At 34.4% G+C, this 16,805-nt stretch overlaps 1 protein-coding gene across 5 annotated transcripts in view; it reads right to left on the bottom strand.

The window, feature by feature from the left end:
• Window positions 1-891: 891 nt before the first annotated feature.
• Window positions 892-16,805, bottom strand: part of DOCK7 (dedicator of cytokinesis 7) — a 184,372-nt gene continuing 168,458 nt past the window's right edge. For 3 of the 5 annotated variants that reach the window (XM_043461118.1, XM_043461120.1, XM_043461121.1), the window contains 7 exons: window positions 15,464-15,589; window positions 13,811-13,900; window positions 13,451-13,687; window positions 12,701-12,844; window positions 11,913-12,019; window positions 3,618-3,785; window positions 892-1,350 (listed from right to left, as the gene is read on the bottom strand). In XM_043461118.1, the coding sequence (XP_043317053.1) occupies window positions 1,308-1,350; window positions 3,618-3,785; window positions 11,913-12,019; window positions 12,701-12,844; window positions 13,451-13,687; window positions 13,811-13,900; window positions 15,464-15,589 (915 nt within the window). In that variant the 3' untranslated portion in view covers window positions 892-1,307. Of the gene's footprint in view, window positions 1,351-3,617; window positions 3,786-11,912; window positions 12,020-12,700; window positions 12,845-13,450; window positions 13,688-13,810; window positions 13,901-15,463; window positions 15,599-16,805 lie in introns of all 5 variants that reach the window. The other 2 variants (XM_043461119.1, XM_043461122.1) reach the window with 1 other exon arrangement.

The raw sequence follows: 16,805 nt of genomic DNA, 5'->3' as shown, positions 1-16,805 counted from the left end.
TGCTCTGAGAAGAATGAAAGTACCGTGTTTGATCAGTTCTTCAGTGATTCATGTAAGTGGTCAGTAGATCAAAGGGACAGATTACAAGTGATCCTTCCTAAAACTGCACAAAGAAAAAACGTTCAGACATTTTCAGAAACCCTTAATATACTCTTCCTTGGAAAAGCTTGCCAAATATATGTTGGAAAAAACCTGAATTAGTTTTTCATATCATAAAAGTTACAATTTTAAATTAATTAGCTCTCAACTTTAATTGACAGGTAATTTTATCTTTTATACATGTACTTTGTAAAATCTATACAAGTATCAAAAAATATAACTTCTTATCCACCTGACAGATGAAAATCAAACACTAACTCTTATTTTTATGGTGATGTAAATAAGTTTAAAGCAGATTTCTAATTTATCAGTTTAGATCACTAAAAACCGATGAAATGACTGATGTAATTTCAAACAGGAAGCATTCATTTTAGTTGCATAAGAGTAAAAACTGATGAAATGACTGGCTTATTTAATTTGAAACAGGAGTTGTTCATTTTAGTTGCTAAGAGTCAGCTCATACTAGCATTAACTATAAGGTTGAGTCAGAGATCAAACTGGGTATTAACTATCCTAGGGTATAATCATTTATAGAGAGAAGTTATCAGGTAGTTACTTCTGCAGTTCTAAATACCATTTTGGGGTGTCTGGAAAATACCTTAGGAAACCAGTCTGAAGACTTAAGCCAATTATCAACTTATTTCCACCTATTTATTTAATTTGGAGCTATTATGTGGGCCCATAAAGTGACTGTCAATTATGATTTTCATTTTGCTATTTTTGCAACTATTTCTTGAATCAACTAACTCATTCTCTGCTTTTATCAATAAAAAAATTTTTTAAGTCTTTTAATTAGTGTAAACGTTCACATATTTAATAGTACCTTTAAAATAAGCATTACTACATTTAAAATGGTTCCAAACAAATCTGTAAATGGTAATATAAATTAAAAAATACAAACTTAAAGTAAATAAATTTAACGTTAGCTATGGTATAAATAATGGTAAATGTAAGTGTACCTTTGAGTCATTAAAATGTCTTTTTAAAAAAGGACAGCATATTATCAGAACATTAGAAACCACAGCCATGATTCTCAAACTTCACCAATTGCCATTTGATGTTATTTTGGCCACTGCATTCTTCCATGAGTAAATTAATGCTATAATTTCCAGAATTAAGTCCCAAGTCTTTTTCAATAGCTCTTAAATTCTTTTCACACTCAGTGTTGAATACATGGCTTTTTTCAAATGAATAAAACAAGTGCATTATTAGAGATCCATTTTGCGCAGACTCATTCGACTGAAGGAATCTCTGGAGAGAAAATGAAAGAATGTAACTATGAGTAAACAATTTTTATATAATCCTCTAAAATGTTTACATGCTTTCTGCCAGTTATCTCAAAGTTTTGCCACCAAAAGCTTATTAACTTTTAAAACTTGTGCAAGCAAAGCTCTTTACTTTCAAGTTACATGCTCATCCTACACACTATTGCTCTATACATTCTAACTTGTAGACTTCTCTATAGATTTGAAGTAACACTGTCCAGGTCCATTGATCATTTATTCATTTGTCCAATAAATGTATTAGATATTTGATTAAACAGGTACTAAGGGGTAATGGGAGAGATTTCAGGAGATTTACTTGAGGTTAAAAGGCAAAACACAGGTATTTTATTTAAAATAGTAAACTCTAAGCCTTAAGTCAATGGCTCTCAAGTTTTGGGCATTTAGGTCCTTTATACACTCTTAAAATTGAGGACCCCAAAGGAAGCTTTTGTTTATGTGGATTATATATTGATGTTTACAAAAATAGAAATTAAAACTAAGACTTTTAAATCATTTCATAAAATAAACCATTATACATTACTGTAAATAGGATTTTTTATTAAAATTTGCAATAATTTTAGAAGAGAAATTTAGAAAATTATTTTTAAAATAATTTTTAAATATTTTAAAATAAGTAAATTTAGAAGATAATTTTGCTTATCTTTCCTGACATAAATGTTAATGTCTTAAGATTTACAATATCTAGGAAAGGAGAGGACAGATACAAAGAGATTGTATTCAGCTTTGAATCTCAAAACTTGGTTTTGTTTTTTTGGAAAATAGTCTTGGAAGATAGTTTGTCAAGAAAAAGTATTTTCTAAGCTCCAAAAAACTGCCTGCAAATACTAAAAACTAAAGTTTGGAGGAATAACCATCATAGTAGAAGGCACAGTTCAGGATACTGGTGTAAGAGAAGCTTCCTTCAGACAGAAACAATAAGTCTTTCCACTGAAGGGAGTTGGAGAAATTTGATGGAAGTGAGACTAGCATTAGGAGACCTGACTATTTCAGGTACCCAGCACTCTATCCCAGGACCTTTGACCAATGAATAGAAGACTGGTGAAGGTAGGTAGAGGCAAGAAATAGTCAGACATTCCGAAAAGACTAAAAGGGAAGCCAAAAGTGGAGGGGACTAGTGTTGCTTTCCAACAAGGGTTTCAAGAGGAAACCACCTAGGGTGTCTTGCATAGTAAAATATATTTTGCCAGAGAAGGGCTCTAAAACAGGCCTTTTGGTCTCCTGCTCCTGTACATGGTCTGTCTACATGTTCCCTGCAGGGGATGTGACATACAGCGTCCACTTGGTATACATTTTCAGAGGTCTAGAAGTACACAAATATTCTGTCACTGAAGAACAGCGAATATTACCAGATAAGAATTTGATTATGTATCAATAGCATACATGCTGTTTATATAAGCAACTTCAAATGCCTTCCAAATACTTGATCAAGTAAGTATAATTTAATAGCTTCACTGTTGTAATTTTTTAAAAAGGGGGTGGTAAAATATTGGTTTTACCAATTACCACAATAATTCAAGAGATGTATGTACATTTTGATTTAAAAATGCAAAGAATGCAGTTTACTTTTAGCAGTTATCATGCCCTGTCCAGAATTCAGGGGTTAAAAGTAAAAATGTTAAGTGCTGTCCTTGGAACTTGACATGCCATTTAATTTCCACAACTTCTTCAAGGCAAGTAATTTACAGAGGAGAAATCTAAAATTAGATTAAATTATCTACTCAAATAAAATTAGGATCAGCTGTAGAAACATTCCAAGTTATTTCCACTTCTAATTTTGTCACACTGAGAAAATAAAGGAAAATAGTGATGCTTTCTTGATACTCAGCGCAGTTATCTGTTTTGATCCAAATCTAGAAGGACATATTATATACTATTTACTGTCAGGGATAATGGAAATGAATACCCGGTTTCAGGGTATATTCTAGCAAATTCTCAATAGAAATACCAGAAACTTTGACAGGACATTAAAAGAAACAGTTTTAGAAAATAAAACTTATGTGTGGTATCCTGGTTAGTATGAGAACTTGACTTTATTATTCTCTTTATCACAGACTTTTATCTGGTAGGCTGATTCAGGTATAGCTGACAGAAAGCTTACAGAAGTTGAACTTGGTAGGTTTCAGAAGACATAATATTTGAAGCCATTTAATACAAGGTAAACAAATTCACTATTTAATTCAAGTGGATTTCATTTTTCTGAAGATACAAAATAAAAGAAAAAAACATGCATACCTGTGGCAGGTAACAGGTAATACTGCCTTGTATAACTGAGGGATCTTTCGGTTTATCAGAGGCTGTAGGGCCTCTTTAAGGCGATGATAATTTCTCTCCAGTTCCCTTTGATACTCCTTTTGATCTGGCCCAATTAAGCTCTTATTTTTCCTTAAGGCATCTTCACACCTAGGGAAAACAGTGTGTCATCAAAAGATTTCTTTTGACATAGTTTGAAGGCTTAGTGCTATATATATATATATATATATATATATATATATATATACACACCATGATGAGGGCATTCACTTTGTCTGTTGTATGTTAAACATCCTCTCCTGCAATTAGGTTTAAGGTAGGGAAGCGAGGACCAACATAGTTTCTTTAAAATCTAATTTCCACTTTCAGTTTTCACAGTTGAAAATTATGTATTTTTTAATATTAAATCTGACACCCCCTCCCCCCCACACACATACACATCACTGCTAGATTATAAGTTCTTTAAGGTATATAACCATACTCATCTACTCAATGGCATCTGGCACAGTGGTTTGCCTGTATTCAAATAAGTTTCTTAAATTAATAGATGGACTTCCCTGGTGGCTCAGTGGTAAAGAGTCAGCCTGCCAATGCAGGAGATGTGAGTTCAACCCCTGGGTCAGGAAGATTCCCTGAAGAAGGAAATGGCAACTCACTACAATATTCTCGACTGGGAAATCCAAGGTACAGAGGAGCCAGGCATGCTATATAGTCCATGGGGTCACAAAAGAGGAGGCCATGACTTCTCAGTGAAAAAAAAAAATTGAATAGTTTGATATTGCTTATTCAATTCAAATTATTTAAGAAAAACTATCTGGACTCCAACAGATAAATGGAAAATGTGTTTAAAAAGTATACGTATCTCTCTCGTAAAGTAATTAGCCTCCAACTAATAAGAATAAATGGGGAAAAAAAGTATACCTATCAATGCTTGTAGAATGCAGCTAAAGTGATACCTAGAGGAAAACGTACAGCCTTAAATGCTTATACTAAGGAAAGAAGGCTAAAACTGAAGAGCTAATCAGCAATTTGAAAAGAATGAACTCTTAGGTGTAAGGAAGAAAATAAAATATAAAATATGATAACTCTATTTTAAAAATTGCAGAAGTTGGTTGTTTGAAAAATCTAAAAAAATAGACTAAACTCTGGCAAGAATAAATGAGAGAAGGCCAGGTATTGTCTTCTAGAAATGAAAAATGAGACGTCAAATATAGCAGAAGTTTATAAATGCACAGAGGATATTATGTACAATTTAATGCAAATCTGAAATTCTACTTTTCTAGATTTATCAAAACACTCAACTACAAATATGAGTAATCCAAAAACCATCAAATACATCAAATCAGTCAAATCACAAATCTACCCACAGAAAAAAACACAAACAGGCAAATTCTACGTAACAGTCTAAGGATAGATAATCCCACTGTAACACGACAATTCTGAATATATAAAAAAACTATTCTAGAGTATAGGAGGAATAAACAACTATTCCTGAGAAGAGTTTCAAACTCACTTTTCAAGGCTGAGATACCAAAACTTGCTGGGGGCTATAAGAAACAGCTTGTAATTCAATCTCATCTACTAAAACAGGTGCAAAACTCCCAAACAGTAAGAAACTGTCCTAACACCATATTACATCCCTACTACCTACACACAACCCACCTGATAAAATTTTAAAATACTGTCATGACAAACTTGTAGCATAACTACAAACTGGTGGGAACTTCTTTCACCTAATTAAAAATATCTACAAAATACATGAAGAAAACATTATACTCAATGATGAAAAATTTCTTTTAGATCAGAAATAAGAAAACAATGCCCTCTATCATTATTCCTGTCCAGCACAGTTTATTAGAGATCCTAAACAGTACAGTAAGGAAAAGGTTCTACACATAAATTATTAGAATTAACAAGTGAATTTGGCAATATTCTCATGTAAAGCATGTAAAAATAAATTGCATTTCTGTATGACAGCAAATAGAAAATAAATTTATTTTTTAAAAAATATTTATTTGGCTGTGTTGGGTCTTAATTTTGGCACATGGGCTAGGCTGCCCGACAGCAACTGGAATTTTCCCAGACCAGGGATCAAACCCACGGCCCTTGCTTTGCAAGGCAGATTTTTTACTACTGGGCCTCCAGGGAAGTCCCCCAAAATGTAATTTTTAAAAATACCATTAACAAAAGTATAAAAATATCAAATACCAAAGAATAAGTGAAAAGATAAAGTCTCTACAGAAAAATTTTAGAAAAACATTTAGAGGATATAAGTAAACGGAGAAATATACCGTATTTGTAGACCGGAAGAGTCAATTCTCTTTCCTTGAACAAAATGTGACAGGAATTGCTCTATCATTTATAAAAGTTTATTATAAAGCTGCAGTAATTAAGACAGCATGTTAGTCAAAGAGAGATAAATAAAACAATGGAAGAAAAAAATCCTAGAAACTGATGCACACAAAGTGAGCACTCGATGTATTAACAGTGTAAAGCAGTGGAGAAAGAGTAATCTTTGAAATAAGTGGTGCCACGTCAACTGCACAACCATATGGGAACAGAAATCTGACTGCTACCTCACATAATATTCAGTTACCAGTATGGACAAAAAATCAAACAGGCCCCCACCTTGAACCATATGCAAAAATCAATTGAAAGAATTGTTTTAAAGGCCTTTTTTGCCTTCTTCCCCTTTTGTTTGGGCTATACTCAATTTGAGAGATACTATTATATAGATGCTTAGGAAGTCAACATACTCTGACCTTGGATAAAAAATTTCTTAAGACACAAAAACCAACAGTCATAACAAGAAAGACTGAATTATTTTGCAATATTAAATTTAACAACTTCTATTTATTAAAAAAAAAAAGTGCCAAGACTCAAGTTCAGAAAGGATGTCTATGATACAAATGATAAAGGATTACTTTTCCAGTATGTAAATACACTTAGAAATCAGTAAGGAAAAGAATTCAGTAGGAAAATGGCAAATAAAAAACAGAACTTTGAACCTTACAGAGAGGAAAGAGAAATAGCTAATAAACACATGACAAGACATGCAACCTCGCTGGTAATCAAAGAAATGCAAATTTAAACCATAATTACATATTATTTCACACCCACTAGATTGGTAAAAATTAGGTTGTTAGATAATATCAAATACTGGAGAGGTTACACTGCAATAGGAACTCTCCCAAACACTACTGATGAGAATTTAACTGGCTTACACACTTTGGAAAAAGATGTGGTATTATATGGTTGAAGTTGAACCTATGGATATACCATGATTTATTCATTCTTCTGTTGATGGCTATCTTGGTTGTCTCCTGGTTTTGTGTTTTGTTGTCATTCTTTTAGTTATAAAGAATACTATTCAACTATTTCTTTAACTACTTCTGGATGTATAAGAGATATTCTAGGGCTTGTATACCTAAAAGTATGTAAAGAGTAAATACAAAAAAAAACTTTATTGTTTTTAGGAATAAAAGAATGCAAACTGAAGTACCACTTAAACTGATTAATAAGAGACATCGTATTTAAAAGGCATTACATAAAGGTGTACTGCAACTAGTACACTTGCATTCTTGGCACTGTTACTACTTAGAACTTTTTTGGAACAGATTACATATTAGGAGTCAATAAAAATGTTCATGTACTTTGGCTCAGTAATCTTGAGCTTAATACTTTAATTTGGCAAAAGAAAAAAAATACATTTCATTACTATACCACACTTAAATTCAACTTAAATTCAGATATTTGATAATACAACTATTAGAATAATAGTTTTAAGCTTAATTGAAAAATAAGAATTTAAGAATATATATATATATATATATATATATATAACAGTTGTGGTAGAACAAATATGCATATTAACATAAAACAAATATACACACACAAAAATCAAAGATAGTATTTGCTATGACTTGTAAGGTTTAAACCATGTAGTTTGGCTTTCTGCCTTTTTGTAATTTAAAAGAGAAAACTTTCTTTATTTTAACCCTTAAGGAGACCTGCAAACTATAGGAATTCATTACCTTATAGTAAATAAACACAAAGAAGAGGACATCTGTTTTAGAATTGTAGTAATAGTAAAAATTCCAAAAAAATAGAAAGAAAATAAGCATTATTAGTGTCTATGGCCTAAAGAAGTATGTATTGTTCCAAGATCATCCAGCTCACAATCACAGCAGGGTTTTTTTGGTTCGTATTTGAAACCTCCCAAATAATAAAATCAATGTTTAAAAAATTTTTCAGAGTATACTTGATTTACATGCTGCGTTACTCGTTTCAGCTGTACAGCAAAGTGAATCAGTTGTACAAATACATCTATTCACCCTTCTAGATTCTCTTCCCATATAGGTCAGTACAGAGTATTGAGTAGTTTCTGTGCTATACATTAGGTCCTTGGTGGTGCTGGTAGTTTACTCGCTAAGTTGTGTCCGACTCTTGCGACCCCATGGACTGTAGCCTGCCAGGCTCCTCTGTCCATGGGATTCTCCAGGTAAGAATACCGGAGTGGGTTGCCATTTCCTTCTCCAAGGGATCTTCCCAACCCAGGGATCGAACCAAGGTCTCCTGCACTGCAGGCAGACTCTTTACTGACTAAGCTACAAGGGAAGATATTTTATACATAATAGTGTGTATGTGTCAGTCACAACAGAAGTCAGTCAATTCTACAAAAAGCTTGCTTTCTTTACTCTGGTCATTCATCTAGAACATATATTAGGAGCCATGTTTTCTGTAACCAAACCCATAAGGTGATCTAGCTCAATAATCAGATTATAAAATCCCAGACGTCCAATGAAGCTATCTGAAGTTTTTAAAAAGATATTTACCATGTTCACACAGGAGAAACTGATAACAATTAATGACAGCTATTGCAGGGAGAATAAAATACTGTCTTGAGAGACTTGAACAAGTTAGCATTCCTCATATTTTCCTGATGACAAAGGTGCTGTAAAGTGAAATTATTGCTACCCAAATAAACCCTTTCAGTGAATGATTTGATAAGAGAAACCAGAATAGGAAGTCAAAGACTGGCTTCTGACTATGGTTCTGATGCTGCTTCGTTACTTAACAAGTCATCTACTTAATGGTACTTCCACAAACACTTCCACCAGTGTTTGATTACTTGTCTTCAGAGATTCTACAGTTCCAGCTTCACTATTCATCTTTCTCAGAACAGATTCTAAACTTTGCTCATGTTGGGTTTTTTGTTTTTAGTATAGCCCTCCCCTCTTTTCTGACTAAAAAACTAATATTCATCTTTCAAGGTCCATTTTTTTGTTGATCAGTTGTTCAGTTGTGTCATTCTCTGCGACCCCATGGACTGCAGCATGCCAGGCTTCCCGCTCCTTTACCATCTCCTGGAGCTTGCTCAAACTCATGTCCATTGAGTTGGTGATGCCATCCAACCGTCTGATCCTCTGCCGCCCCCTTCTCCTCCTCCCTTCTATCTTTCCCAGCATCAGGGTCTTTTCCAATGAGCTGGTTCTTTGCATCAGGTGATCAAAGTATGGAAGCTTTAGCATCAGTCCTTCCAATGAATAATCAGGGTTGATGTCCTTTAGGATGGACTGGTTTGATCTCCTTGCAGTGCAAGGGACTCTCCAGAGTCTTCCCCAACACCACCATTCAAAGGCATCAGTTCTTTGGCATTCAGCCTTCTTTATGGTCCAACTCTCACATCCATACATGACTACTGGAAAAACCATAGCTTTGACCATATGGACATTTGTTGGTTGTAATATGCTGTCTAGGTTTGTCATATTCTTCTAAGGAGCAAGCGTCTTTTAATTTCATGGCTGCAGTCATCATCCACAGTGATTCTGGAGCCCAAGAAATCAAGTCTGTCACTATTTTCATTGTTTCCCCACCTATTTGCCATGAAGTGATGGGACTGGATGCCATGATCGTATTTTGAATGTTGAGCTTTAAGCCAGCTTTTTCACTCTCCTCTTTCACTGTCATCAAGAGGCTCTTTAGTTCCTCTTCACTTCCTGCCATAAGAGTGGTGTCATCTGCATATCTGAGGTTATTGATATTTCTCTTGGCAATCTTGATTCCAGCTTGAGCTTCATTTGGTCCAGCATTTGTCATGATGTACTCTATACATAAGTTAAATAAGAATGGTGACAATATACAGCCTTGACATACTCCTTCCCCAATTTGGAACCAGCCTGTTGTTCCATGCTCAGTTCTAACTGTTGTCTTGACCTGCATACAGGTTTCTCAGGAGGCAGGTAAGGCAGTCTGGTATTCCCATCTCTTTTAAGAATTTTCCATAGTTTGTGATCCTCACAGTCAAAGGCTTCAACATAGTCAATGAAGCAGAAGTAGATGTTTTTCTGGAATCTCTTGCTTTTTCTATGATCCAGTGGATTTTGGCAATTTGATCTCCAGTTTCTCTGCCTTTTCTAAATCCAGCTTGAACATCTGGAAGTTCTTTGTTCACGTACTGTTCTTGGTGGCTTTTGAGCATTATCTTACCACCATGTGAAAAAAGGTCAATGGTATGGTAGTTTGAACATTTTGGGCATTGCCCTTCTTTGAGATTGGAATGAAAACTGATCTTTCCCAGTCTTGTGGCCACTGGTGAATTTTCAAATTTGCTGGCATACTGAGTGCAGCACTTTAACGGTATTATCTTATAGGATTTGAAATAGCTCAGCTGGAATTCCATCATCTCCACTAGCTTTGTTAGTAGTGATGCTTCCTAAGACCCACTTAACTTCACACTCCAGGATGTCTGGCTCTAGGTGAGTGATCATACCACTGTGGTTATCCCAGTCACTGAGATCTTTTTTGTATTGTTCTTCTGTGCCTTCTTGCCATCTCTTCTTAATATTTCTGCTTCTGTTAGGTCCATACTGTTTCTGTCTTTTATTGTGGCTATCTTTGCATGAAATGCTTCCTTGGTTTCTCTAATTTTCAAGGTCCATATATGTTAGGAGAAGGGCATGGCAATCCACTCCAGTATTCTTGCCTGGAGAATTGCATGGACAGAGGAGCCCAGCAGGCTATAGTCCATGGGGTCGAGAAGAGTTAGACACAACAGTGACATTTAATACTTTGTACTCTGTACTTTTGTTTATGATGTTAATTCCTGTGTGAAATACTCCCTGACAACACTATGCAAAATGATCATTCCCTCTTTTGTGCTCATAGTGTGAGAGAAGCAGGAATCAGTACCAAGTTGTTGATTCTTTTCCCCTATTGTTTCAAAATTCTGCATTTACCGAACACCTGTTTATTATGTGTCGGATGTTACTTGTGAAGAAAAGAGGTAACGGCAGGCCTGGGTTCCCGTCTGGGAATCTGGATTTGGGAAGGGTTCCTGTCACATGCAGCAGGAGTGGCTCACCGTGCCTGAACATTTACATCAACACTATAGCTTCTGTTAAATGCTGCTTTCCCTTTGGGAGTCTGGAATTTTGCTAACTGTCAGGGAGAAGGTGCCTACATGACTAGCCCTCAACAAAAAGCCTGGCTGGCACTTGAGTCTCTACTGAGCTTCCCGGGTGGACATGATTTCCCACAGGCTGCCACGATTCTTTGCTGACCAGTCAGCACCTCTGTGTGACCGCCCTGGGAGAGGACCCATGGAAGCCAGTATCTGGCTTCCTCCAGACTTCACCCGTGCCTTTTCCCTTTGCTAATTATACTTTCTACTCTTTGGTTGTTGACAAACCATAGCCACGTATATGACTATATGCTGTCCACTGAGTCCTCCTAGCAAATCATCCAATCTGGGGGTGTTTTGGGAGGCCCCAATTCATCCAAGTATTATTTCATCTAATTTGCACCATCTCCCTGGGTCAGGTAGATATTATATCCTTACTTCATATATTAAAAACAGAGGTCTGAAGATAAATTTTTTGCTTCCAAGTTTGCTGCTTATATGTTTTCTGAGGGAAGAGAAACAGAAACTCTCACACTGAATGTTCACAATAAATAACAGCTTTCAAAGTTAACTAGTTAAATGTCAAACTTAGTTTAAAGTTAAAGATTTTGTGAATCGAGGTTTCTCTCATTTTCAAAATTTAAAACATGGCATTACATAGAGAATTGGGGGGCAGGGATCTATATATATACACACACACACATACACATATATATATATAAAATACATATGGAGTAGTAAGTTATACGCAGACTACGTCTCATTGTGAACCATTTTCCTATAGTCTCTCCTTTCAATAATCCCTGAAGACTCACATCAAACTGTGGATTAAATCCTCTCAATTGGAGTATCTTTATGTAGAAAACTTTGAATACCTTTTAGTAAAATCTTTGAAGCAAAGTCGCAGTTTATTATGATGTCTGAAGAGCTTTGGGTCACTGGGTATTTCAGATAGGAAAACCTGGGCAACTTCTAAAGGCCCCTGTAAAATTAGAAAATAAAACAAAAAGTATGTTTTTGTTTTTTAAATATTCACAGAAATAGAATTTACCAAATTTGTTTTTCTTAGCACCAAGATGGCTGCATTTAAGCTTAATACATATATGACTATGCCTATATTAAAACTTTTCAGAGACCGATTCTGACAACATTTATAGTTTTTCCTGATGCCAAATCTATACTTTTGCCCACAGCAATTAACTTAGTTCATATTTCAAAGAAAATGAGGAGACAAAGCACTAACTATTGTATTCATTAATGCCTTTTGCCTTGTATTTTTTATATTCTTTATCTTAGACATAACAGTTGTCAGGATACGGACAATCGGCTGTCAGTCCACTGATTGTTAGACACTTTATTTTGTGAAAACAGTTTCCCCCAAGCATTCCAAATATGCTCCTAATATTCTGAATTAAAGGTAATCTTCTGTGAGTAAGTTATATCATTTGGAAGTAAAAACTCCAAATCACATAGACTTTTAGGAGGTAAAGGCCTTAAAATCTTTATTTCAGTTTAACCTCTTATATTTTCAGTATCTGTGCAACTACTTCTAACATATTTTCACTTGATGTAACACATTTGTGATCTCTGGGAAATATAATACTGTAATCATTCCAAATTCCATTTATAACTTAAAGTGCACAGTATTAGCAAACACTCCCACCTGATTCACTGTTGTGCCTACAGACCCCTGGAGAACCATCTGAAGCATTTTTGGGTCTGCTGGATCTTGATGTGTTGCAAATGCCAACTCCTGTGTTTTTTTCTGCATGTCTTCAATAGCAACTTCAATTGGTGTTAAGATGATCTGGGTGAAATAACATCTAATGAGGCCAGTGTATTGATTGAAAAATATTTAGTGAGCTTTATACACAATCAATTAAAATAAGAAAAAAGTGGCAACTATAAAGTATTATCTAATAATATATTCTGAAACTTTGGATCATTAAATGAAAAAAAATCAACAAAGCATAAGCTGAGGGTGAATACGGGACTTAGAAAAGAAGCTGAAAGTTAATGACTAAAAATGGGTCAATATATTATCTATGGTGAAACATATCACCAGCCCAGGTTGGATGCATGAGACAAGTGCTCGGGCCTGGTGCACTGGGAAGACCCAGAGGGATCGGGTAGAGAGGGAGGTGGGAGGCGGGATCGGGATGGGGAATACATGTAAATCCATGGCTGATTCATGTCAATGTATGACAAAAACCACTACAATATTGTAAAGTAATTAGCCTCCAACTAATAAAAAAAAAAAAAAAAAAAAAAAAAAACTGGACATGGAAAAAATAAAAAAATAAAAATGGGTCAAGTTCTAGTATGTTACCATACACAATGCTATATCCACATTGTTCTCAATGGCTTCAATGTACTTGTTCCACTAATTCTATTTCCCTATTTGGAGTCTTACCTCCTCTTTGTGAGTAACATTGACCCTTGTCTTAATGTAAGGAAAGGCATGAGAAGTAGTCAGAATGGTCTTCCGTTTGAATTGTTCATGAAGTTCCCCATGGGCACGACCATCTAAAGTGAAGGGTGTACAGTACATGAAACGACGAAGATTATAATTTTTGTCAAAATATGTGATTCTGTCCTTCATCTCGTATGTGTCAAAGTATGGTTCCACGTAGGTAATCTGAATATAGGCCTGAGAAATGAAAAAGTCCTTCATTTATTCACTGTTAAATTATTATTTGGTATTTAGTCTTCCTCCAACAAAATCAGAGTCTCAAAGATGCATCTATGGGGCATCACAGTCTATCAACCATACCTTGTTAGGATCTAATTTACACTTGTCCACAGGATTAGAATCTTTGATTACTTCAACTACATCCTCTCCAAATCTTTCTCCATAAAATCCCTAAAACAAAGAAAAAGAAATCTTTCACATGAAGTTAACAGTAGTAGAAAACAGAGAAGGCCTCTGAGGGAGACTCCTGAACAAAATGAAGCCATTTAGTAAGTTCTTATAAAATGATGTCAATGATTATAAAATAAAAATTATTGACATTCACAGAATTTATATTTAGTCTATCAAATTAACAGGGTCTTACTCCATATTTATTTGATATTATTTCCATTTACTCACTTTAAATAATACAAAATAAAAAAAATTAATTTTCACCAATGAAAATACAGGATTCCACAAGAGATCCTCAAGAAAAACAAAAAGGGAAAAGCAGAGACAAAAGAAATTCATTATATTTGATGTGTATGTAGTATACATCAAACTGACCTGTAGCCTGACTTCTGACAGACATGAGTCAATGAACAAGCATTCATTTTTCTGAATGATTAATGTAATGTTTCAGAATTTCCAAATAAAAACATTAACTTGTTGAAGTTCTGTATAAGTTCAGATTTTGAAAAGGTAACCCTGGGTCAAGAATGTAGTGCCTTTTCCACATGACCCTGAGTGGCAGCATGGGCAAAAGATGGAACTATTCAAAAGGAAAACTTAAGTCTGAATCCTCAAAGAAGAACAGACACTCCTACCTCAAAGATAACTTTTATGACTCAGTAAGTTTGAAAAACACTGTCTCAAAATTTCCCAAGACTTAACAGGCTCTTGAAAAAACAAGAAGTCACAGCTAAAACCAGTTTGTGGAAGTTGAGCCCTGTGAAGTCACCAATAAGAACAGAATGCTGAAGAAATTAACATCAGCTGAGAATAAAAACCAGCCTAAACTCTTATATGTCTATACAAATCACCTGGGGATTTGTTAAAATGCAGATTTCGATTCGGAAGGTCTGAAGTGGGGTCTGAGATTCTGCATTTCAAACAATCTCCCAGGTAATGTCAATGCAGATTCTGTCCATGGACCACACTTGGAGTAACAAGGACAGAGAAAGATTGGAAAGAACAACTATAGCAGAAAAGACAGGTTAGTGTCATAAACATTAAAGTTAATCATTTATTTTGAAAATTAAGTAGCTGTATAAAGGTTAAGGGATTCTAAGAAGTGTTTTTAAAGTACAATTTCAAGCTTTTAAGTTCTAAAGATTACTTCACTGGGAATCAGTTAAGCCAAAAAGATAATGCACTTGGGTCAAAAATGTCTTGGGGTTCCTAGTTCTAGTTCCATGATTATTAATTCCTTATAACTTTTTCTACAAAATGTGGATAATACTATATATATTTCTCCACAAATCATGGTAATTCTGAAAGATACAGGGTTTCTAAAATACGTGTGAAAACAGACTCTCAAAAAAATGAAATTAATAATAATATTTTACTGTTGATATCAAAGATTTTAAACATTCAAGAGAATATTATTGTACCTATCAAAAATCCTTATACCCTAAAGGAGTAGATTATTTGGCAGGATCTGGCTTATTAAAGGATTAGATCTGGATCTGAAAAGTCTATTCATCATAGAAAATACAAATTAAGGATGACATTTTGAACCACCACAGTATTCACCTCCAATCTGTGAGATATCTCTGCGAGTTTGGTTATTGCAGGCTCCTTGTAAACAAATTCTTGTTCATCCAAATCCCCAAACTTAGTTCCATAAAAACCGACACGAAAATAGGTGCCAAACATCCGCTTACCATCCTAGGTGTAGGAAAACAGAGAAACTTTAATACAAAGACTTTTTGTCGTACACATTCTGCTTAGATTGCTACTAGTATAAAAATCTCAAGACAATGTCAAAAGTTTTATTTCAAAACTACAATATTTTATTATTTCTCAAATGAAAGTAAAAACAAAATAATCTTTTCTTCATTATTTCTAACAAATAACATTGTGCAATTAAGACTTTTACTGAATTACATATGGCATGTGTTTTTCAGGGACTGTACCAAGTGACGTCCCATATAAGTCTATGTTCTTCTAAGTCCATACAATTGAGATAAATAACTTATTTTCTTTATTGCAAGAAAAGTTGCTTAGTACAAAATAAACTGTGTTTTAATTATCCTAAAATTAGAGCATACTATAAAGTTATATTTAAAAACAACACTAACATATTTAGTTACCATTATTAGCCTTTATATTACTAGCTCTTTTCATATTTTAAATGAGATCATAAAAGCTAGAAGCCAAGTGTAGCATCTGGCACAGAGTGGATGATCAGTAAATGTCAAGACCATCCTGAAGCACTGAAGGAAAACATTTACAATTAGTATCCCTCTGCTAATAAAAAACACTGTTATGTGTAAAAGTAACTAGAAATGGAATTAGGAAGGAAAAAATACATAAATGAAAGAAGAAAAAAAAAAAATTGAGAAGAGTTGGTTTTTCTAAAGTACCCAAACCACCCACTGCATACATTAACCACACACATTCATCCCAAGTATGCTAAGGTCACCTTCACTCTTACACAGAAGATTTGAAAACAAATTCTCTCGATAAAGATAAAATACTTGGAAGCTTTTTGTGCAACTCTTACATTTTAGATACAAAGATGTTTCAAAGGATTTTGTGGTAGTGCCTTTATACACAGTCACACACGACTGTTTATATACCTCAATTCTCTTTAAGCCTAGTAAGTTTCATACTTATTTTTCCTTTACTTACTTCTTACTGCAAAGGCAAAGGGGTATGTAAAATAAGTTACAAATGAAACAGATAATAAAGCAAAATGGAAAATTCTGATCCTAAATTTACCAGCCTTCTGATAAAAACAAAACAAAAAAACATACAGTGGACTAAAAATATCTCCACATTTTGTCCAGAAGAAATATAGTTTTAAAGAAAAATGTCTCTAGAGTTAAAGAAAGGAGGTTTCTAAAAAAAAAAAATCTGTTTCAATTATTTC

This window comes from Cervus canadensis, chromosome 2 (assembly GCF_019320065.1).
Source record: "Cervus canadensis isolate Bull #8, Minnesota chromosome 2, ASM1932006v1, whole genome shotgun sequence".
Taxonomy (NCBI): domain Eukaryota; kingdom Metazoa; phylum Chordata; class Mammalia; order Artiodactyla; family Cervidae; genus Cervus; species Cervus canadensis.
Note: the sequence above shows the minus strand (reverse complement) of the source record. Positions and strands in the feature narration are given on the sequence as shown.